Source organism: Halichoeres trimaculatus, unplaced genomic scaffold, assembly GCF_033239565.1.
Source record: "Halichoeres trimaculatus isolate MK-OKI-2021-1 unplaced genomic scaffold, fHalTri1.1 fHalTri1_scaffold_1, whole genome shotgun sequence".
NCBI classification, from domain to species: domain Eukaryota; kingdom Metazoa; phylum Chordata; class Actinopteri; order Labriformes; family Labridae; genus Halichoeres; species Halichoeres trimaculatus.
This window is the reverse complement of record NW_027437179.1, coordinates 37,531,300-37,556,888: the sequence shown is the minus strand read 5'-3', so window position 1 is coordinate 37,556,888 and position 25,589 is coordinate 37,531,300. Positions and strand designations below refer to the sequence as shown.

Genomic DNA, 25,589 nt, shown 5'->3' with positions numbered 1-25,589 from the left:
ATTTTCAGGCCATCATTTATGGATTCATTGTGGAGGAGATCCATACGTGAAAAATGAGTTTTTCAGAGAATAAAAGATCACTGAATCATCTGGAAAAGAGAAGAGTCGCCTGCAGGGATGTGCTTTTCACCATCAATAATGTCACCTGATGTTCCTGTACTCATATATAGAATCCATTTATCAACCTGCGCTGTGTTTGGGAGAGTCTTTAGTTCAATGCTCTGCTCCGAGGAAAGATACTCAAGAGGAAACATGCTTTAAATAAACTTGTGAATATAAACGTTAGTTGAAAAGTTGCATTAGAAGTTTATGTGTCTGTGTTATAGCCTTTGGGTCTGGCTCTGTTGTTGCCCTGGTTACTGGTTGTCTGTGTTTGTTTCTTCCAGCAGCTGATTAGCTAGGAGCACCTGGTCAGTGCACAGGTTATTTAGGCCCACCTACTCTGGCTCCAGGTTTCTCTTTCTCTGACGTCCACCGCAGCACCTGCTCCTCTACTTTTTCTTTCTTTCTTTCTTTCTTTCTTTCTTTCTTTCTTTCTTTCTTTCTTTCTTTCTTTCTTTCTTTCTTTTTCTCACAAACAAAGCAAAGCATTTCTGCCCTCAGTACAAGTCATTTAGTTCCTTCATTTCCCCACAATAGCGTTCTCAATATCCTCATTTTAGGCCATTCTGAAAATCTCGTTGAAACGCTCCATTTGGTGAATGACCTCCAGTAACCTCGCAACGTCACAGCCCTTTGTGCTCTGATTGGTCAGTTCTATCAGAGGGGCGGAGGGGGTAGAGCCAGGGGGCAGTTTTTGCAGCATGGCAGTATTTACAAAATCGCCACATTGAATGGAGCAGACTGAGCGAGTTTGCTGTTTGCCAAAACTTCACCGTAAGGCATTGATAGCACTAATAAAATGGCAGAGTGTAGGATACGTCCTTTTGTATTGGACCCGAGTCAGACCCGGACGGTTCTGCAGCTCAGGAGGAAGAAAATCCACCTGGACACAGATCATCTCAGGACGCTTCAGTGTGGTGAGTCAAACCGGTACTGTAACATGTATAGTTTATGCGTGGAAATATAGGCAGACTTCACCAATAAACTATTTCTATAACAGGGCTCCATCCTGCTCCTTCACTTTTCTCTGTCTGTTTTGTCCATCATGCTGAAAGTGTAGTCTAAAAATCGCCTCTACCACAGCATTATTGTGGTCCAGGTTCACAGTGCATGTCAGAACAAAGAATGCAAATATCACAGTCTCACAAGTATCACGACGTCTGCTAAAACTACAGTGTTTTAACTGCTAATTCATCATGTAAAGCCAAGCTGCTCAGCAGAGCAGAGTCCCTGCATCCAGCACTCAGTCAGTTGGCTCTTGGTGGGTGTATCCCTCGGTGGCGGTTGCGTGACTAACTGACATCACAGAGGAGGAGCTGCTTTATCAGATTACTCCAATAAAAAGAAAGGTACCTCATGTCGTCATGAAGGTTGAAATCTCAAAGCCAAATGGCAATGACCTATTTTCAGAGGCATCAAATCTCGTTCTAGGATATCCAAAAAAATACAATATCTCATTTTTTGAAAATTCAGGGGGTGAAAGGTCTTGTTTTCAAGTTTATTATATTATATGTAAGTATTAAATCAGGGATCAGCACGATATGTCCCCTTTAAGTAAAAACTGTCTTATTATACTCAATAGCCACATTCAACTTGCCACTCCAGAAAAAAAATAGTCTTACTTCAAGTTATTAAAAGACAAAAATGAGGTCTGTGTTGCTTTTAACACGTGAAAAAAAAATTCTGCCCATGGAACAGAAAAAAATTGCTTGAAACTAGAATAATGTCTTAATACAAGTCACTTTTCTCTTGTTTCATTGGCAGATTTTTTTTAAACTCGTTACAAGCAATTCAAATCTAATTTATGTCTTTAAATAGATTAAACAACACATTTATACAGACTGGTGAATGTGGCTCATATTAAGTCTAAAAATATTTTTTCTACTTAAAGTAAGACAAAATTGCTTGATAAGATTTTATTTTTTTGCAGTGTGCTCCTATTTGTCACAATCCTTGTTTGAAACCAGGCACAATGGTCAGACAAAGGTTTATGTGCCATCAAAGACCTCTATATTAACAACAAATTTGCTTTGTTTGCTCAACTACAGACAAAATTCGGACTCTCTTCTAGTCATTTTTTCAAGAACTTGCAAGTCAGAAATTTATCCCTACAGCATGGCAACCCCTTCTCTGCATATTATAGACGCTTGGATAACTAATAGGGGTGATGCTATTTCAGATGTGTTATGGGCTTAGGGACTGGCTGGGATCAAAACCTGCTCAATCAGTGCTAGACCTCAACTTATTTAGTTCAAAGTCATTCACCGACTATACTTTTCCAAGACCAAACTGAACAGGATTTTTCCCTCTGTCTCTCCTACTTGTGATAAATGAAGATCTGCTGACAGGACTTTGGGTCGCCCTTTCTGGTCCTGCCCTAAGCTCAGGAAGTTTTGGGATGACATTTTTCATCTGTACAATGATTTATATGCTATGCAGCTGATTCCTGACAGTCTTCTTATAAAACTAAGCTGCTCAAAGTTTTCTCTTACCCTTCCCTTGACGCTTCAACAAGCCCTCACATTTGGTTTGGTTGTTGCAAAACGGGTCATTTTGAAGGAGTGGGAATCAGTTTCTCCTCCATGTTTCAAACAACACGGTTTCTTGAATATATTTGGAGGAGATATGGTAAACTCTGTCGGACACTCTCCACAGGTTCCTGGACATGTGGGGCTTTTTTATTGACTGAGATGGACTTGATCTCTGACTACATGACCCTCTTCTGGACTCTTGTGTTAATGTGTGGACTGACATGCCTATTTATATTTCTGTATACCTTCCTTTATTTGTTGGTGTTGGCAGTTTCTTTTGTTTTCTTGTTTGTTTGTTTCACATAATTATATTTGAAAAGCCATAAATAAAGTATCAAAAAAATGTATATAAGCTTGGTAAAACTTTTATTTCTGTGTGCACATTTCCCTTTTGGTTGTGGCTCCAGAGCTGGTTGCAACAGTCTGGTTTCAGCTGTTGAGATGTTGTTTCTTAAATTAACTCTTGCTCCTTAGAAACTAAAATTAAACAACCCAATGCAAGATTCAAAGATTTTCTAAAATGTAATTTGTTTACAGCATTTTAACGCTTCCTCTGTGCACCATTGTGCTGAGTTCATGCCAACATGCTTGTATTCTTATAAAAATATTCTTCAGTAAAGTTTTTCAGGTGAAGGAGCCACAACACAGGTTGTAATCTCAAGAAGAAAGGTCCTAAAAGCTCTACTTGGTTTTTGGTTTTGCATTAAATTTGTCACAAAGTGAGAATCACATTAGCTGTTAGCTTTAAATTACAGACTGCTCTTTAAAATAATCCTGTTTTAAATGCTCCACCAGCAATGTTCACTTCTCACATCTGGTCTTTGAATGTGACGTTACCATCTGTCTCTGCAACTGCAGGGCAACATTTCAGCAAGTTCAAACTTTGTCTCATAATAACAAGATTAAGATCGCACCATTAGGAGATTGTTCTATCTCTTAATTACAAGATCAGTATCTCTTAATGATGAGACTTTTATCAAATCAAAATCATAGTAGCTGGGGGAATGAAGTTGTGTTTCTGCGTCACATCAGATAAAAAAGCTTTAAGAGTACCTTTGACTCACAGCTAGATACAAAACAACACCGAATGCGTCAGATAGACTCAGATAGACTGCAGATCATTTTCCTAAAATGACGTCACCAAGATGTATTAAAGAAGTTGTGTTTTTGAGTGTTATTTGGCAAAGCTGCTCTGACAAATTGGCATGTATCTGCTTGAGACTTAAAGTTCTGAACACCACGGACACACCAAGCCAGAAAAAGTTATTCTCACTGCAGAAATAAGCGTTTACAGCCTCCATGGGTACCGATTGTAAAGTTGCACACAACTTACATACAACAGTTCTCCACATTAAGCTCTTAAACATCACTTTATATGCAGATTTGGAAAAAAATATATGTCAAATGAATTTGTCAAATATCATAAACAAATTTTGAATTTTTTGATCTAATCATAAAATGCCATACCTTAATGTAAAATGTTATATACCGATGTTATAAATAAATGTCCTGATTCTAAATATTAAGCTAGATTTCTAAATATTTATCTAAGACTCAATATCTATTCAAGATTTCTAAATCTTAAGCAATGATTTCTAAATATTTGCAAAGATTTCTAAATATGAAGTTAAGGTTTCCAATCTAAGGGTACTAAATATTTAGCTCGTATGCAAATTCACACTCCTGTCTGCCAGCCGCACCAAAATAAAAGTTCAAGGAAGCGACCCAGCCCAGGTGGATTTTGAGAAAGTCAAACACATTGGGCTAAAAGAGCTGTAAGAAAAAAATGTACCAAGTCCTGTATATTAAATATATTTCACAAATTCACAAAAAGTTTAAAAACTCAACTCCTGTACAGTCTGTGCATATGGGCCGCTAATTGTAAAGTAGCACACACTTTGAATAACAACAACATTTCTCCACATTTAGCTCTGAAAATAACTTTTTATGCAGATTTAGAGAAATATTTGTGAAATAAATTTGTCAAATATCATATATAAATGTTGAACGTTAAAACTAAATGTTATAAATAAATGTCCTGATTGTAAATATTAAGCTACATTTCTAAAAAAAATAGTTTCAATTCTCAATATTAAGCTACATTTCTAAATCTTAAGCATAGATTTCTATATTGAGATTTTAAAAATGTCAACAGTGCCTCACTTGGTACATTTCTTTCTAACAGCTGTTTTAGCTTACTGTGTTTGACATTCTCAAAATCCACCTGGGCTGGGTCGCTTCCTTAAACTTTTATTTTGGTGCTTCTGGCAGACAAGAGTGTGAATTTGCATATTAGCTAAATATTATGTACCTTGGGCTGCACGGTGGTGCAACAGTTAGCACTGCAGCCCCGCAGCAAGAAGGTCACCTGTTCGATTCCCAGCTTGGTGGGCCTTTCTATGTGGAGTTTGCATATTCTCCCTGTGTATGCGTGGGTTCACTCCGGGTTCTCCGGCTTCCTCCCACAGTCCAAAATCATGCTCAGCAGGTTAATTGAGCACTCTAAATTGTCCGTAGGTGTGAGTGAGTGCATGAATGGTTGTCTGTCTCTGTGTCAACCCTGTGATTGACTGGCGACCAGTCCAGGGTGAACCCCGCCTCTCACCCAATGACAGCTGGGAAAGGCTTCAGACCCTGAACAGGATAAGCGGTTCAGAAAATAAATGAATGAAGGACCTTAAGATTAAGAAATCTTGACTTCATATTTAGAAATCTTTGCTTAATCTTTGCTTTATTTGTTGTGCAATCTCATTGTTTTTTGTTGCAATGACAAATACAGTTCTATTCACTTCAATTCAATTTTATTCGGTAGCACTTTAGATTACAGCCCGCGTCTTACAGTGTAGTTTCCCGTCTCTTACAGTGTAGTTTCGTCAACTGTAGGGGTAACTCTCACACATGTACCTTGACATTTTGCGGTACCTATCGGGTAGTTATGCTCGCGTCTTACAGTGTAAGTCCTGGAGTCTTACAGTGTAGTTTCCCGTGTCTTACCATGAACTTATCAAAACAGTGTAATTTTCCTGGACATATGCTCTAACTATGCAAACCTTGATGTATCACTTCCTCTTAAGAATCAGCATGGATAAAGATTATGTAGACCGTAAACAGATAAAGTTAAAAGCTGTAATGTATTGATGAGTATGGGTTTCACATAATAATGATATTCAGACGTATAAAATATCTTTATTTTTTTATACACACAGAGACCCCACATTGTAATTCTCCTTTTAAGTTACTGATCCATTAAGATCACACTTGTCTTTGCTTACTGGCTAACTATCCAGTATTTTCTGTTATAAATTGCCTTTGTTCTTCGTTGATGTGTTGTAAGCATTTTGTATATAATTTTATTCAGGCAACTTGGAGGGCAGACCGGGGTCCTTAGGATTTTGCGTATTTGCGTTCATGCCTTTATGCGGGCAGCCTGGGGTCCTCAAAGTTGTATACCCCGAACGGAGATTCCGCGATTGTTTAAAAGCATCTTCAAAACATCTTATAAGTTATCAGTGATGCATTCTTGAGGAGGTAAGTACTTTAATAGCTTACAAGTTATCTTTAAGGAGTGTTGAGAGGGGAATAAACATTTAGTTTGTTTGATTATGTGGCAGGAATTTTGGCTCTTGTTTCCCTTACGTTGCACTGCTAATGCTAAATAGCTAGTGGGCGCATCATTTACGTCTGGTAGACACTGTCTTTGATTCACCTTCTGTTATTTATTGTTTCAGATACCATACACTGCCAGCCCTGTTGAGATGCACTACTGATAAGTGGCTGTTGGACGTTGATGTCACACACATTATTCATCCTCTTCGTTCATCCATGCATCCGGCCGTTGCTGTAATGCTGTTTCTTAAAGGATACATAAAAGACTGAACTGTGAACTGTGTATCTGCCTTTACTCTCTGACCGGAGTATCTGTGTGGATAAAGTGTCCAAGCATTATTCATCATAGAAACACAGATGTCAGTAGCTTCAACAGTTCCACTGCAACAACCCAGCACTTTACCTGTAACTACTGGTCAACACCTGGAACTGGACTAGATTATAAAATGCACACTAGTAGAGAGTAGTTAAACATTAAGTACAGCGAACAAGTGTGCACTTTAAAATCCAGCCCGGTTCCAGTTGTTGACCAGTAGTTACAGGTAAAGTAGTGGGTAGTTACACAGTAAGTAAAGCCAACAAGTGTGCACTTTATAATCCAGCCCGGTTCCAGATGTTGACCAGTAGTTACAGTAAAGTAGTGGGTAGTTACACAGTAAGTAAAGCCAACAAGTGTGCACTTTAAAATCCAGACCGGTTCCAGTTGTTGACCAGTAGTTACAGTAAAGTAGTGGGTAGTTACACAGTAAGTAAAGCCAACATGTGAGCACTTTATAATCCAGCCCGGTTCCAGTTGTTGACCAGTAGTTACAGTAAAGTAGTGGGTAGTTACACAGTAAGTAAAGCCAACATGTGAGCACTTTATAATCCAGCCCGGTTCCAGTTGTTGACCAGTAGTTACAGGTAAAGTAGTGGGTAGTTACACAGTAAGTAAAGCCAACAAGTGTGCACTTTAAAATCCAGCCCGGTTCCAGTTGTTGACCAGTAGTTACAGGTAAAGTAGTGGGTAGTTACACAGTAAGTAAAGCCAACAAGTGTGCACTTTAAAATCCAGCCCTGTTCCAGTTGTTGACCAGTAGTTACAGTAAAGTAGTGGGTAGTTACACAGTAAGTAAAGCCAACAAGTGTGCACTTTATAATCCAGCCTGGTTCCAGTTGTTGACCAGTAGTTACAGTAAAGTAGTGGGTAGTTACACAGTAAGTCAAGCCAACAAGTGTGCACTTTAAAATCCAGCTCGGTTCCAGTTGTTGACCAGTAGTTACAGGTAAAGTAGTGGGTTGTCGCAGTGGAAGTACTGGACAGTTAGACAGTAAGCAGTGGCTAGTGTTAACTTAATGGCCGGGTTACTTAAAAGGTGAATTACTATGTGGGGTCTCTGTGTGTTTAGAAAAATAAAGTTTTTTTTTTTTTTTACATCTGCAAGTCTTATCATTATTGTGTGAAACACATACTCATCAATACATTACAGTGTTTAGGTTCATCATTGGTCTACTTTATTCACAATACTGATTGTTAAGAGGAAGTGGCACATTAACAGCAAAAGCATATGCCCAGGAAAATTACACTGTTTTGACAAGTTCATGGTAAGAGAGGGGAAACTACACTGTAAGACGAGAGCGTAACTACCCGATAGGTACCGCAAAATGTCAAGGTACATGTGTGAGAGTTACCCCTACAGTTGACGAAACTACACTGTAAGACTCCAGGACTTACACTGTAAGACGAGAGCGTAACTACCCGATAGGTACCGCAAAATGTCAAGGTACATGTGTGAGAGTTACCCCTACAGTTGACGAAACTACACTGTAAGAGACGGGAAACTACACTGTAAGACGAGAGCGTAACTACCCGATAGGTACCGCAAAATGTCAAGGTACATGTGTGAGAGTTACCCCTACAGTTGAGGAAACTACACTGTAAGAGACGGGAAACTACACTGTAAGACGCGGGCTGTAATCTAAAGTGCTACCTTTTATTCTATTCTATTAAGATTTAGAAATCTTAGCTAAATAACTAGTCTTCGACAAATATTTCAAAATCTTAATTGAATATTGAGAATGAAAACAAAATGTTTCGAAACATAGCTAAAGATTTAGAATCAGGACATTTATTAATGACATTTAGATAAAATATTTAACATTTAGATAAAAGTTCAATATTTTTATGTGATATTTGAAAAAATATATTTCGCACATTTCTCTCTAAATCTGCATAAAAAGTGATGTTTTAGAGCTGAATGTGCAGAAATGTTGTTTTTTTTTTGTAGTGTGTGAATCTCTACAAAATGCACACACTGTACAGGGGTTGAGTTTTTCAAGTTTGTCCAATTTAGAAGCACAGCTCAGCTGATTGACAGACAGGCACCCAATAGCTGTTGGTGAGGAGGCCCAAAGCCTGCCTCATTTCCAATAAGGCTCCTGTCAACTTTTTGCTTCAAAACTCAGTTTGTTTCAGGAACAAACAGGTAAAGTCCAAAGACTACGTCTATTTATCATACAGTCCATGCTCCACACAAGTTGAACTAAGTTGTACATTTGTCAGCGAAAGATGAAAATCAAGTATCTGGAGCATAAAATTGCATAAAATAACAGCACAACTTGAAAACAGCTTCCACATCAGTGAATGTTTTGAATAAAGGTTTTTGCTTTGACTGCTTCAATACTGTTTCCAAAGACTGCAAACTGCTGTTAAAGCTGTGCATTTACATTTAAATCAACCTAAATAGATATGCAGTCAGAAACACTCCCAACTCAAGAGACCATTTAAAAATGATAACTTTGGAAAAAGGTCGTTTCTCTCCATCCCTGTTTCTGTCTTTCTGTTTCATGTGCAGCATGAGGTGTTGTCACCGCCATTGTTCTCACCTGGCGGGAGTTTTGGCAGCTGATACTGCCAGAAGAAGCATCCAGTCATCACCAGAGATAAGACGAGGAAGAACACCAAACCCAGCTGGCTCCACTTCACCTTCATCTTGTTGGGTTTTGTCAGTCCTTTCTCGGTGGCAGCAGGAGCAGCCTCAGCAGGGGTTGGCTTGAAAACAAACAAAAAGAAAACAACAACAGGTTAGCAAAGAGTCTGTGATGTGTTCAGTGAAGGTCATGCACCCATGAAGCTACTAATATCTGTTTTTCTCCTTCATGCTATCTGTCGTAGCTGAGCAGAAATCCTCATCACACTTAGAAGTGAAGCTGCTGCACTTCACTGTACTCACCACCTGATGCTTCACAGAGCAGAGCTGGGAGGACTGGATTACCCGTAAAAACAGAAATCTTCTTATCACACAATCCACATCCTGCACATTTAGACAGAGATAGATCTACTTTGGAAAGGATCCCTGCATCCCAAATCTTCTAAATGGTATCCCGTGGTGGTTTTCCAGACCAGGAGAAAGGCACAGACACCGGACTCCCATCTCTGATTTCTCACTTGACTGTGCGGTAATCCCAGGCCCATCACCGCTCCCGTCTCTCACAATTCAATTTCCTCTCCTGCAGCCACAGGCTGTTGACATCATAATCCCCAGATTTACTCCACCAAAGCGGTCGGGGGGGAAGTCTTAATCCCTAATCCCCGAGAATCAATTCACTCCAGTCCAGCCTCGCCTCGTGAAGACCACCAGAGAGCTGCACGAGCTGAGTAAGATGGCATCCAATCAGCCGACAGGAACAAGAGGAAGCGGGGCCGATGTGATGCTCCGTGTAGCCTGAGCATGACCTGGAAAGGGCTGTCGCTTGGTGCAGAGAATTTGGATCAACTGGATGAGGGACTGATGGATGATTTGGGACGTTGAAGGGAATTCAGACAATGACCTCGGAGTTTCAACATCTACTGTTCCTCTGACAAACTGACTATTACAAAGACAAGATTTAAAAGGATGTTTCATTTGGCTCAGAGGCAGAAATATCAACAAAATTCATTAATTCAGCACAGATGAAGACAAAGAGGCAGAAAAGAAGAGCTTCAGGGATGTAAATAAAGGGCAGTTTTTTTGATAATCCAGTCTCACATAACACTGCTATGTTCATACAGCGCCTAAAAGTGTCAGCTAGTCCCACAGATGCTAAAAGCAATGCCTGTGGTTCCATAAGCCAGCTCATCTTCTCGTGTCATGTACAAGACGGCACCAGGGCTGGAGCAGATCATCCACTTACTGGTCTTTGTGTCTACAGCCTGTTTAAGAGGACTGTTACACCACGCTGACTCTGAAATGCAGAGGAAGGCAGAGCAGGCCTGAACATGTCACACACGGTGACAAATGAAAGCTCACATGTAGACATTAAGTATTGACCACAAAAAGTTCAGACAAACGTCCAGGACAAAGTCTTGTAGTACATCTGGGAACAGCATGAGAAACTACTTCACAGAGAACACGTGAGCTGGATGGATGCAGGGACCACATAAGGTGACAAAATGAGTCTATACACCAGAAAGGGAACATAGAGGCTATATTGAGCAGGTAACAAGCAGCCGATGTGAACACAGGACTCGAATAGAAATAATGAAATTCAGTCAGAAGAGGACAGAAACGAGCAGGGGCGTATTTAGTCATTTGGGGGCCCGAGGCAAACCCAGTCATTGGGGCCCTCCATGTCCTTGTAACTCATCTTCCTCAGAGCTAGACTGGCCATCCCTGGGTCCACTGTGCATGAGACGGTGCCAATCTTGTTCATGGTAACTTAACACAACTAAATGCATTTCCTCAAGTTCTGTACTTTAGTTTGATTTTGAAAAAAGTGAATACATTTAGTCCACTTTGTCCTGGATTTGAAATCTTTTATGGTCAATTGACAGCTTATTTGTCCCACAGTGGGGAATTTACAGAGTAACAGTAACAAACAAGAAAGTATGAAGTGAAAAACATTACAATAGGTAAATATTGAAAAAAATAATTTAGTAAAGAAAAAATATGTAAATATCAAGCACAACATAAAACTGGAAAAAATGTAATGAAAGAGGTGATATTTACAGTTACCATACTTTTTGGTACTATTTTTTTAAAGTTAATGTATTTTTATTTGACCCCCTGTCCAGTGAGTTATGTATTCAAAAAAAGAGATTTTGTACAATAATGTTTATCACCAACTCAAAAAGTTTGATTTTGAGAAAATTATCCTATTTCCTGGGCTAGATCAAGTCCTTAAAATCCTAAAAGTCGTATATGTTTATCTCAGATCTCAGACCAACATTGTTTTATTTCCAACTTGGTTGGAAATAAGAAAAAAATGAGGGAAACGTGTTTTTTACCACTTTCTTCCTGAATCAAATTTTCAGATGAGTTGTAACATGGAATAGCCCATTGAATAAGAAGGGAGGGGGAGTACCCACGATCATTAAAGATTAAGTCTTTTGATGTATTTTGAAGCATGTGAAGTAAGATTTAGAAAAAATAAATGTTTTCAATTGAAGAGAACTTCATAGATCAGTTTTTAAGAGATGCTTTAGGGGCCCCTGGGAATCTTGGGGCCCCAGGCAACTGCCTGTGTTTGCTCAATTGTAGCTACGCCCCTGGAAACGAGCAAGGGTGGGTTGTAAAGAAGGAAGCACATGGAACAGGAAGGAATGCAAAAATGATACTACAAAAAACTGAAATCTCATCAAGTGTTTTTGTCTTTTTTTCAGTAAATGTAGTTTTAGACTTAATATGGGACACATTCACCAGACCAGTCCAGAAAAATGTCTTGTTTCAATTTATTTAAAGAAAAAAAATGGGGTTGGAATTGCTTGGAACAAGTAAAAAAAAGTCTGCCAATGGCCAAGACGGTTAAGGCAGATGTCTGTCTAACATGAGTCTGGTTCTGTCCGAGGTTTCTGCCCCTTAAAGGGAAGTTTTTCCTTGTCATTGTAACTTGCTAAATGCTGCAAAGCGCTGTTTTCATGCTGGGTTAAGATGAGATAAGACTCCTTATCTTGTCTAGATGTTGGGTTTCTGTTAATAAAATTGTATTAACATTAACAGGTCTAGACCTTTTAATGTTTTTGGAAAGCATCCTTAAGTAATGTTTTTTTATGATTTGGGGCAATACAAATAAGATTAATAATTAAAATTACTTGAAAACAGACATTTTTCTGGCCTGATCAGTTAAATGTAGCTTGTATCAAGTATAATAAGACATTTTTTTCTTAAAGTAAGGCAAAACACTTAAGATTTTAGTTTTTTGCAGTGTATGAAACAAATGATAAAAAACTCCAAACAAAACTGAGAAATATAAGTAAAAGAATGACAAAGAAGGCAAAGCATAGACCTGAGACAAGAGAGTAAAATGAAAAAAAGAAAAAAAAAGAAGTAAGAAACATCAACGAAAAGTTAGTCGTGGTGGAAGGAACGTTCCTGGGAGAGACATGCTGCAAAGTCGGACATGATGCAAATTCAGAGACCTAAACATCCGAAGCACATACAGAGATAGGGAGAAAAAAAAAAAAGATGTAAAAAGAGAAAACAGCTGCTCTGACGGCAAACATGCAGCTAATCTAGAAAGAAGAAAACTCAGTGGTTCAGGCTCAGTGAAACAGTTTGTAACAACCTAGTGGGGAAAGTTTCTCTCCGTCCACCTGTCGCCTTTTGCCCCAGCTCTGTGTAAGCTGTGTCTAAAGTACAGATGAACAGTCCACATCATATTCTGATTTGAAACTTCATGGTTTGTAGCTTTCAGCTGTGTCCCTGTTTGGTTGAACCACAGAAGATGCATCTCACACCATAACATCAAAACTACAGACTGTGAAATGTATGCTGGTGACATCATCCATTTGTTTTGTGATATAAAGTTTAGAAGCTCATAGTCAACAGCAGTCAAACTGGAAATGTTTAACTTAACCCAGCTTTGGGTAAGGTAAGAAGAGAGACCTTTACCTTCTTTGCTGGCAGCAACAGCCTTGCCTTTATATGGACAAAACTCAGAGTTTAACACTTTTGATAACGTATTTTTGATGTGTCTGCAGCCAGCATTGATCGATTTGTGACAACAACCTGAAATGTATTTTTCTTTAAAGTGTATTAAAACCTTGTTTTAAAAAGTGACCTTAAATTTAACAAAGATGCTAAACCTGAAATGTAATTAAAATATGCAATAAACCCACATTGAAATAAGAGATGAAATCAGGCTCTATCAACCCTTACCCTGAATCTGAATTTTATTTTCAGGACTGGGGTTGCTGCTTGGTCCAAATCAACCAAAATATTGTTTCAGAAATGTTTTCATTCAATCTGTCCAATCAGCTAAAAGTTGTTTTTTTTTTTTCAAAGCATAACGGGCTGTTTGGTAAGAAATTTTGGTAAGGTAATCCCTTCCCAGGGTCCACACCAGAAGAGCATAAAACCAGGAGGAGCTTGATGGACTTGCCAATGAGAAACGGGCTGGGATTGCACTGGAGATGTGACAAAGACTTGTGTCAAACTACAGCCAAAGACTGCACATTGTGAAGGAAACACAGCTGACTGCTAGCATAGGGGGGCTAATGAATTCAACTGCAAGTTTTTGTGTAAAATAATGTGAGCATCCAAGATAAGACCATGACATTTGGAAGAGCTGTGCAAAAATAAAAGTTGATTTGTCTAACAGTACTTGGAGGAAATAAAAAATAAGTATATAAATACATAAATAAACTATTATTATTATTATTATTATTATTATTATTATTATTATTATTATTATTATTATTATTATTATTAATAATAATAATAATAATAATAATAATAATAATAATAATAATAATAATAATAATAATAATAATGACTCTAAAAATAAATAAATAAAATTAATTAGAAAATCAATTAATAAAACATAATATAAATATAACTATTTAATATAATGCCAATCTATGGTAATTTATAAGCATGACAGCTTATACAAACCTGACTCGTGAGGAGTGCAAGGAGTGTATCATTAGCAGAGTGTTAACTCTAACCTAAACGAGAAATAACATCAAACTGGGCTTCACTTGAACTCTTTGTATTTTTCTGATTTGCTTTGGAGCCTTTATCTGTTTCAGATTTCTTAGCCTTGTGGATTTTCATGGATCAGACAGAATAAAGGGTAGAACAGATCTATGATTGTGTTTACATGAAGCTCGTGCTTTTCATGTTATACCACTGCTACCTCAGCACAATGGGGCACCAAAATGCCTGTGCTACATGATGTTTATCTGTGAAATTACAAAGGCAGCGTAGCTTCATGATAACCTTGTTGTGAAATCACAGAGCCAAAGACAAAGGGACCAGCGTGACACTGAAGCAGAAGAGTGAGCGTGTACGTCTGCTGGAATATATCCTCATAGCTTTTGTTTTCATTGTCAGCTGTAAATAGATGGTCGTTGACATGGAGGATGAAGTGTTCTGAGAGGTTAGGAGACCTGGAAAGGACTCTGGAATTACTGACACTTCAACATTTATCATGCTCACAGTGCTATGAGAGATTTACTTCCTTTTTTTAACCTTTGTATGTATCTGTTCAGAAATCTGAAACAATAACTTAATGCAACATGCACTTTGAAATGGTGTGCTGTAACAATGTGTGAGTAAAAAAAAGTCCCTCTTGCAGGCTCACTAATTTAATCTTAATGCAACTCAATTTTGCACCAAGATTTTGCAGGACATGGGTCATACCACAGACTATAAACAGACCATAAAAAAAATGAATGTCATCTTGAAATGAGGTCGCCACAAAAAGTGCTCCCCCTGGTGGCTGGCTGCAGTATAGGTAAAAAAATCCATCTCCTCCGCCATTCCACATTCCACCTCAGCCTCCTAAGTCTTCATGTTTGTATCCTGTCAAGTCTGTCTGTATGTATGTTTTGTATGTTAACCCATGTGAGGGATTTTGTAATGCACTCCTTGGAAAGCCTAACCAGGCTGCTTGGCTTACTCCAAAGAGTACTCTGAAAAGCAGAGCTTTAACACTAACAATGGGCCTCACAAACCAAAAAAAGTCCTTATATGGTTAAGTTGGGGTGTGGTAGTCTGCTGACCGTGATAATTAGGGTCCTCGGTCAAAAACTCACCAAAATTGTCACACACCCCACAACTGCGATAAACTTTCATATGATACCAAACATGAGCCCCCAACATCCCATAACGTGCTTTGTAGCGCCACCTAGGCACACTAAAACGGCTATAACGGCCAGTAGGAATGTCCTAACTGTGAAACCAACCTCAAAATGTTTGTCTCATTTTGGTGGATACAGTGGAGGTAAAACCTTGACAATGAAGGGAAAACAGGTATGACAGATCTGCAGAAGGGACCGTCCAATTATTTCTCCCTCCTCCAGTAAATCACTTATTAGACCCCCTAAACATGCTCAAAAACTCACTAAAATAAATTGGCACACACATTATGAGCGCCCAAAATTTCCATATGATCCCAAACATGACCCACCAACATCCCATAATATGCTCTCTGGTGCCACCTAGGCACTCACAAACACACAAAAACGGGTGCTAGGAATATCGTAGAGAGATGAAACCAATGCCAAAATGTTAGTCTCATTGAGACGCACAAAAAGGTACGAGGCAGGGAAAATCTTACGCTACTTGCAGCTTTAATTTAGACTGCAAAAAAAGACTGCACTGCAAAAAAATGAACTCTTATTAAGTGTTTTTGTCTCATTTGGGGTAAAAAGCATGTTTCCAGACTCAATATACACCAGAAAAGTGTCTTATTTTAAGTCATTTAATGACAATAACAAGTAAAAAAAATATGCCTATAGAACAAGAAAAATTTGCTAAAAACTACAAGTAACTTTTCTCTTGTTCCAGTGGCAGATTTTTTTTTTTTATTTGTTTCAAGCAATTCAGACCTTGTTATTGTCATTAAATGACTTGAAATAAATCACTTTTCTGGACTGGTCAGGTGAATGTGGCTCATATTAAGTCTGAAAAGATGTTTTCTGCTAAAAATAAGACTAAAACACTTGATAAGATTTTAGTTTTTTTCCAGTTTGGTGTGCACACGTCGGTGGTGATTTTTTGTAAACATGGAACTCGTGCACAGAGTAAGAACATTTCTATGCATTTATTACTGAATGAGGCTCAGCAATAAATGGATCAAATCTATGATGAGAGGGTTTCTGACTGAATTTTATTTGTTTGATACTCAAGAACAACACAACTAAAATACCCACCATACCTTTAAACTAACATTTTATATATATTAGTCATGGCATCTGTAGAGGCACTTAAAAGTTATCTGACCACCATCTCTGTGTATCCCTGTCTGACTCTACTGTTGTCAGTGTGTTTGAGAGTGTCTATTTGTTGCAGAGAGTGTTTGTAGGGTCATCCAGTAGATGAGCCATACCCAGGCTTTGTGCTTCCTGGATTGTACTGGTCTCTTGAGGGAGAATGTATCTTGATTATTTGTGTGAAAGGCGCTGCAGACAGCTCTTCTCCCAGGTGCTTCTGCTGTCAGGAGAGTGTCTGAGCTGTTGCGTGTAGGTAAGGCAATGTGGGAGAGAAATGGTGCAGCATGCCCACACTGCATCAGAAACCATTACAGTTGCTCAGCACAGTCCAGGAAGAGAAGGGGAGAGGCTGAATCAACCAGAGCTGAGAGCGGACAGTCGTATGCTGCAGCAGCTACAGGAAAGAAGAGGAGGTGGTGACTGTCGAAGAGAGGGAAAGGAGGAGAGTGGATTGTAAACAGCTTTGGAATTAAATGTCATGGTCATCACTTGTGCAGTGGACATAAAGGATAATAATTCTGGATGCTACCAGAAGGTTTCTGGACGTTAATATTCTGTGCAAACCCAGACGATTGTGTCTGAGTTACAGTTTATGCAACATGATAAGGCCACTTTAGGTGAATCATTGAACTAGACTCTCCAGTAGAAGGCAATTCTTCACTCACTGACTTAGAAATCCATGGCTTTCCCACATAGTGTGTGGGCACTTATTGGGGCTGTCCTGCTCTCTGATGTGGAGCCAAATTACACACTTCTCAGGCTGTCTGCGAAACAAACTGTAGGACTGACCCCTGATTTCCACAAAAGTGTGTGGAGCACGTTTCGTCAGTACCACGCACCATGAAGTTGATCAATTCCCATTTTAGTCAACGCTTCTGTTTCCGCAGGGTTAAGAAGGAGAAGGTGGGGGGCTTTCTGTCAAAGAGGGGAGGACAGCAGATGTTGAAAGCAGGGAAAACCTCCACCAAGGAGGTTATGGAGAGTTTGTCTGTGAACAACATAACTCAAAAAGTAACAAACACATTTTGATGAAATTTTCAGGAAATGTTCAAAATAGGACAAGGACCAAGTGATTAAATTTTGGAGGTGGTCTGGATCACTGTCTGGGTCTAGGACTTTTTTAAAGGATTCTTTATCATTGTGAGATAGGGCTGTTTTCACCATATGTGTATATAACGCCACCATAAATGGTCGGAGTGCTTTGCAAAACAATACAAGACAAGGTCACAATAATTTCTGACAGATGTAAAAGTAAATTCTGGATACTAAGATCAAGAATATGAAATATGTACTAGGTCATTTTGATTTTCAACACTGTCAGGTAACAAATTATCGTTCAAACCTGCAACTAACACCAAATTGCAGCAGGTAGTTTTTGTGCTCTTTGAGTGCTTTTCTAGTTCCTCTTGCATTCATGTTGTTGCTTTTGCAAATCCTCTGACACCCACTGGCCACAGTAGTTAAGGACTTAAGTCCTGCACATGAGAGATCAACTTGATCATGAGGCCAAACCAGTGCCTTGGGAAGAAGATCAACTATACAGACAAACGAAAACCAGCATTCTGAAGGAAGCTGTTCAGAAGTGGGTCCAAAACTGGTGCTTTATCCAAACATCTTCTGACCAAAGCATGACACAGACCACACATCAAGACTACAAGGGACTGTTTCAAATGGTTAAAGGGTGTTTAATGCGTCCTCGGCCTGTGCTTAAGTCTGGAAAACTGTTTAAATGAATTAGTAAATCAATAAGACGAATAAGTTGGCTAAAAAATGGATCAAAAAGTTAAAAAAAAACACTTCCAGAAGGGTTTCAAAAAATTGTGTCAGAGTGAGTGCTCTCACTGCTGTGTGCTCTGTTGGCCCATCTTTGAGGGTTTCTTCATTTTCTTGCAGACTACTTCTAGTGTTGAGCACAGACAGAAAAAGGGAAAATGATGGTGTGTGTTTTAATGATAAGCTTCAGCCTTGCAGATTATTAGTCTCTGAGTAAAATATGCAAATAAGCTAAACACACAATTTCAGAGAATGTCATTCTAAAAGTTTTTTGTTGTGTTTGTTAAGCAGTCAGACTATTGGTAAGAACTTTAGTTGCAGTACCCACGTAATACTGACAATCGGCATGACTGACAGAGGGAGGAGTTCCTGCGCGTACCATACCATTGATAAGTCTCTCTTCATTCATGTTGGGCTGTAAAACCTCAAACCTGTTGCTCTGGCTCTGCTCATTATTTTCCATTTGTTATCAAAGTCAAGCTAAATATGAATTGATTTTAACACGATTTGTTTTATTGTGAAAGTCTCTAGGCGTTTATAGGCAGTTTCCGGTCACAACTTCCTGTCCTGCTCAATCTTCCCTCTGCTGAATTTATGCGTCACAGCTCCACGTCCAGCAAAAAAAGGATGGCTGCGTACTACCTGCAACATGATGAAGCAGTTCCGCAGACGTACTGCAACAGAATGGATCCAGCGTAAGTTGACCAAATGACTGGAATGGAAACCTATCTGATCCTTTGCCATGACAGTGCAGAGACGGACTGCAGACGGATCTGGTGTATACTAGCCGTTAGCGTTCAAATAGATAAGTCAGTGCTTGTATTCTGATCAATTTTATTTTCCAGCAGAAAAAAAAGAAAAGCAGTCAGAGAGCGCAGACCTCCACCAAGCATATTGTGAACAAAAAACTTTAGTCCGACTTTAATGTTATACTCCCTTTCAGCAGACTGTCTGCTTCAATTTGGTGTTAGCTGGAGGTTTGTACGATAATTTGTTTCCTTAAAAGTGTTAAAAATCATGATGACCCAGTATATATTTCAGTAGTATCCAGAATATTGCCAGAATCTGGATCATACTTTTACATCTGTCAGAAATTATGGTGACATTGTCTTGTATTGTTTTGCAAATCAGTCCAACCATTTATGGTGGAGTTATATACACATATGGTGAAAACAGCCCTATCTCACAATGATAAAGAATCCTTTAAAAAAAATCCTGGATCCAGACGGTGAAAAACACAACCTCCTTGGCGACGGTAAAAACGGGTCTTCAAAACTGACTGGAAAAGTGAGAACGATGAATAAAAGGTTTTATTTTTTCCATCAATCTTCACCCCTGAGTTGACAGGTTTCTGCGACAACTGTCATAGGCAAAACCGTCAGAGTCCCCAAACTCATGAAAAGTTTTATTTGTTTATGACACAAACAAAAAATTGCTCCTTCCAGACCTTTGAGAAACCGCTTTAGATAGAGCAGATGTGAGCCGTCTGATCCGAAAATGACTTTTTGATCAAATTTCCATATTTCTCACTCGTTCCTGTCTGCATCTTTTGATTACTCTGTTCAAAGAAAAAACACTGTAGGTCTTTCTTCCATGGGGAACATCCAGTGATGGTCACTCTGTCACTCAGCTTAATCACAGGATATAACAGCGGGTCAAAGGGTCAGGCATGTATTCTGATGATGATACTGGAGGTTGGTGTGGGAACGTGAAGTGTGAAATCTGCACGCTGCAGATGATCCTGGTTGCATAACCTGGGATTCAGCTGCAGGGCTCAACAGCTGTCTCATCGCACCACATGCACACACACACAAAAACACACACAGATCCATGTGACCATTTGAGCACAATTCATAAGTGTGATTTTGCTTTAATATACATTATTTGCAGACTTAATCCCTGCTTATTTATGTATGTAAGCATGTGTGTATGTGTGTGTTTTGAGGTATTAGTTTGCTTGTATGTGAGTTGAGGTCTTACCGGCACCTGGACCCCGTCCACCGAGGTCTGTATGAGGACTTTACTCCCAGCCTTGCCCATTGTTCCTCTGCTCCAGCTGTTGAAAAATGAAACAAGTCGTTACAGATTCTGCACAAACTCCGTCTGTTTCACTTTGCTTTACTTTTGTGGCACTACAAGTCAAGAATCTGAAAACTTTTCCTGCAATTTCAGCGATGCGATCTCTACAGAGAATCCTCAGATAATGAAGTGAAGCAGACGGCCGTGAGATCAACTCAAGCAAAGAATATTTTTGTGGCAGATTCTCTTAATGCTCCAGCAGTTTGCATAGTTATAAGATGCTGTGTATCAAGGTTGCATAACTAACAAGGAATGGAAAGTTCTCAAAGTTTCGAGCAGTATATTCATCAACAGTAGACAAAAGTTGATTCTCTGGAAATTAAGTTTTTCCAAACTACATGTGCTTAGTTATAGATTTGGTATCACTTTACAACACTAAATACATTAGGTTTTTGCTTCTTCTTTTCCCAACAGCTGTTACAAAATTCAAAACATGTTGGAGAGGAGAAGCTTTGCAGCATTTCAGCTCATCAACAACTGGAGGCAACACTTCATCCAAAACACAACTGTGGGAAATATTACTTGTTGGACAAAGCTACTGCAGAGCATGTGTCTGACGTTCACGACTAAGGACTTCTATGAGTCCTTCTAAAAACACTTGTGCCTTATCTACAACATACTGTGTATTAATAAATGTGTTCATAAATAGGTAAAAGTAAGTGCTTTTGTAACACAATAATGATAATAATAATAGTTACTATTATTATTGTTATAATTATTATTATTGTAATTATTTTTATTAAAATTATTATTATATAACTATTTATTATTATTATTATTGTAATTATTGTTATAATTATCATTATTGTAATTATTTTATTAAAATTGTCATTATATAATAATAATAATAATAATAATAATAATAATAATAATAATAATAATAATAATAATAATTATTATTATTATTATTATTATTATTATTATTATTATTATTAACAATGAAAGCCTCCTTAAAATTAAACATCTCTTTCACAAGAGTGTCCTGGCCAAGATAGCGGCATAATGTAGAGCACAATTACAGACAAACAACACAAAACAATGACATCATATCCAGTGTAATATTAGAAAAATCAGCCAACAAGCATTTACAGATGCAGATACAGAGTGACGGGGCTGGCAGGAAAGACCCAGATGCACAACTTTTCAAACAAAGGCCCTTTAATGTAGGATTTATTAGGCAACAGAATTAAAAAATAAATAAATAGAAAAATGTAAAAAGAAAGAAAGAAAAAAAAAGAAAATAAAAAAAAGAAAACTGGATAACTAAGCAACACAAAGGCTGCACAGCAAGGCTGGAGAACAAAGGGCTAAAAATAAATAAATAAATAAATAAACAAAACACCCATGTAATTGTAATGTCTAAAAATTGCACGTCCATTAAGACTGTCTGGAAAAAAGGGAAATGTAGAAGAAAAGCTTTTTGTGGTCCTCAAAGCAGCAATTTTTAAGAGATTGACGGGTGGATGTGTGAGTTTATTGAGAAATGTAACCAAGGCACGAGTATTATCAGAGCTGCCATTAGAATTATATTAAAATCAAAAATCTTAGTGATTAGTTTTGTCTCTTTTATTTCAATGATTGTGTCAGAATTTTAACAAAAAATAGTTACAAAGTAAATTTTGGTTTCCAGTATTTTTCTAAAGGTTGGTCTTGGAAAGATGGGGGTCGTCCTTTATTTGGGTCAATAACTGGAAGATCACAAGACGATTTGGCAGAGGACAAGGGAAGACGCAGATCAGGGCAGGAAATGACGTCACCAAACATGAAAGACAAGACATTTTTTTAAAAATGGCGTAACCTTACGTAACTAATGAGACATGACATAGAAAGGGTGTGAAATTGAGGTTGGAGGGATTTCTTTTTGATTGATTTGACTTATGAACTATCAACTAATTTATTTATTTATCTATTTATCTAATGTTTTAATTACTTTAAAGGTGCTTTAGCCCCCATGTCTGCTAATACGTTTTGCTCCATTCACACTGCAATCTGCACTAGGTGGGCTTGGGTGGTCAATGATCAAAATGTACTGCTACTTGTGCTATAATAACAATGCAAAAACTACTGGAAAAATAACCAATAAAACATTACTGATCATAAAAGCCCAGCTGCGGCCATCCTGATTAATTTTTTAAAACAGAGGCTAACCGACATGCTAACACCAAATGACACTAAACTATCATAAACAGAACACAAAGCAAGCATTCAGTGAGCATGTTTAAATGCCAACAATTTAGCTAGCCATTCATTTTAACACACTGGATGATGGGAAACAAAGAAAGATGGACTAACACTGTATTATTAAGAGTATTAGAAGCTGAAGCTCCACTTAGAGGCAGAATCCTACGAGAGATTCCCACACTAGTGTCACATAATTGCCCCTTTCACACCAAATAGCTGAACAACTAGCTAACTTAGCATTAAATAAAGTTCTGTAAACTAACATGTCTGAAAGAAACTGGCGAAATCGTAAATCTTTAAGGCACTTGTGACCCATACTTTTATGACAGTGTGACCAACAGATGCCCCCTGAATCCGATCTTTTCTTATCAGATTTAAATCCCCTTCAGATGTGGCTCAAACCAAATACAGGTCAGATCTTATGCAATAAGATCTAATGCCACACTGCCAGGTTGGAAGGCAAACAACTCTGACCTTAACTCGAGAGTAAGAGCTGTCACAGTTCTGTGTTTGTAAGATGGGCGAGAGCAAGAGTCATTTTCAGTATCTCAACATCCTGAAACTCTTATGGCTGAAATACACAGGGTCCAGGTAAGGTTTACAGCACTGGTAAGAATGAGCCCTGATATTCGGGAGCCATGCAATTTTATCTCAATTATTGTTACGCCTAAACAGAGGTTGAGTTAAACTAAACACCCGGGAGTAATTGGCCAACAACATGACTGACACCACTGTCTCAACCCACAGCTGGTGTCAGTTTTCAGAGAGATGTGCTATCAAAGTGTGTGACTGTTGGATCAGAGCATGGAGCTAGGAGACTGGGTGAAAGTTTACACAAGGTCAGAGAGACCTCAGACACAAGCTGGACACAGAAGCCAACCTTCTATCTGTCATATAATATACATCAACCCTGAACACAGCATGTGACTAGATTAAAATGCTTAATTATGTTAATTATTACAAAAATTTATGACAGTACCGAGTACCGGTTCAAGTAAAACCAAAAGGTACCATCTTTGTGACTACGAGTGAGTGGAAGAGTAGGCGATTTTCCATGTTGGAAAATGTGCAAAAGAGATGCTGAAAGTTTTACAGCAGCCTCAAGTAAAAGATACAGGGTCTGTGTGGTAGACCATTAAGAGCTTTATGACCCACTGTGAAGTCAAAAGCAGAACCTGAGGTGAGAGCAGTCTTTAGGGGGGATCTCTCCGACTGTGAGTCTTTCTTTGTTACAAAAGCAGTGAAAATCCACATTCTATCCTTTTGGCTGAGGCATTTCACCTCTGAAAACCTCTCTCTTGCTTGGTATTTGAGAAACAGGATTGACATTGTGGACCTGATAGAAAGGTGACTCCACAAGTCCCCCCACAGCAGCATGAAGAGCAGAGCAGTGATTCAGGCTGGCGTTTTTTAGACAAACACTGAAATGAGACAAACTTGACACTCCCAGATAAGCTGTTGTCTGCTACAGGGAAAACCAGAGAGATGAGAAACCGTCCGCCAGGTGGAGATGCTAAACAGGAAAAAAAGCCAAATGTCTCCTTAAATTTAGAGCTTCTTTGCACTCTTACTCACTTCACCCTCTCTGTGGTTGGCTTGTTGGTTGCTGTGAAAACTGCACAGATGGAGCTTTGTTCCCACCCTACCCACAGATCTGAGTGAACATGACTGAAATAAACAGGTTTTAATGAAGTCTCTAAGTTAAAGACAGAGATGTTTTGGGAAATGAACATTCAAGATGAGCAGTTTTGTGAGGAGCCTTATTTTAAGTTACCTATTTCCTATCACTAGTGTATCAAAAATGAACACAAAAGTAAGAAAATCTGTGTTTGGTGGATTTTTTCTTTGTCGTAGCAACGCCTGATTATTCCCTTTTGAATGGAGCCACATTTGTAAGGAATGTGCATTTGTGAGATGAGCAGCAGAGCTAAGGATGTAAGCTGCCATAAAATTTGCCAAATCTTTTCTGCCAATGCCAAACACCTTATTCTGCTGTTGGCTCTTATTCTGAACTACAATAAGGCACTGCACACCTACTAAATGTGAAAGTAGTAGACAGAAGGCACTGCATACCGCACACCGCATTAGATAGTAGTATGTAGTGTGACTGTTCTGTTGGGTCCGTTTTGTTGTATGCCACGCTAATTTTCAGTTTTAGTAAATCGAATAGTGGATCCAGATTTTAGCTTTGGTTTTTACTGTTTGACTTTATTAAAAATGTACAAAAAGGGGAGCCCTTATTGGGACATAGAGAAAGAAAATTTAAAAAAAATGTGAAAATTTTCGTGAGCACGAGAAACTCTTGCGTGTGTGTGAGAAACTTTCATGTGAGCATGACAAAGTTTTGTGTGTGTACAAGAAAGTTTCACATAAGCAAATATTATTATTACAATTATTTTGATTAGTATTAGTATTATCATTATTGTCTTTGTTCCCTCCTTAGATTTCAGGAACCTATTTTATGAATAAAAAAATTTGAGAAGACATTAAATTGAATTACAGTGGAATATTATTTTTGATTTTGATTATTTTTTTCTTTTCTTTTTTAATTATTTTTGTCTGCTTTTTACAACAAAAATCTGAGAGGGTAGGGCAGAGGGCAGTGGATAGAGCAGGCATTAGGGTGAGTGAGGGGAATGACGTGGGATATAGGCCACAGGCTGGATTTAAGGTGGGCTGGGTGTGACCCAGACTGCTAGGCCATTTGCATCCTGTGATTCTTATTTCATTTAATTTCATTTTCTGAACTGCTCATCCTGTTCAGGGTTGCAGGTGGCTTGAGCCTATCCCAACTGTCACTGGGCAAGAGGCGGGGTACACCCTGGACTGGTCGCCAGTCAATCACAAGGCTGACACAAAGACAGACAACCATTCACACACAGACACACACTCACACCTACGGACAATTTAGAGTGACCAATTAACCTAGTGAGCATGTTTTTGGACTGTGGGAGAAAGAAAACCGGAGGACACGGAGAGAACCCACGTATGCATGGGGAAAACATACAAACTCCACACAGAAAGGCCCAGCGGCCAAGCAGGGAATTGAACCGGTGACCTTCCTTCTGTGAGACTGCAGTGCTACCCGATGCGCCACCATGCAGCCCATAGTTTTCATTTAGTTAGTTATATACTTTATTGAA

General features: G+C 38.6%; 1 protein-coding gene across 1 annotated transcript in view; it reads right to left on the bottom strand.

The window, feature by feature from the left end:
• The window catches only part of lactbl1b (lactamase, beta-like 1b), a 92,131-nt gene that overhangs the window by 33,001 nt on the left and 33,541 nt on the right, over positions 1-25,589 (bottom strand). The window contains exons 2-3 of the mRNA XM_074677170.1: positions 20,167-20,242; positions 9,105-9,270 (exon numbers count right to left, since the gene is read on the bottom strand). Coding sequence (XP_074533271.1) covers positions 9,105-9,270; positions 20,167-20,242 — 242 coding nt within the window. The remainder of the gene's footprint in view (positions 1-9,104; positions 9,271-20,166; positions 20,243-25,589) is intronic.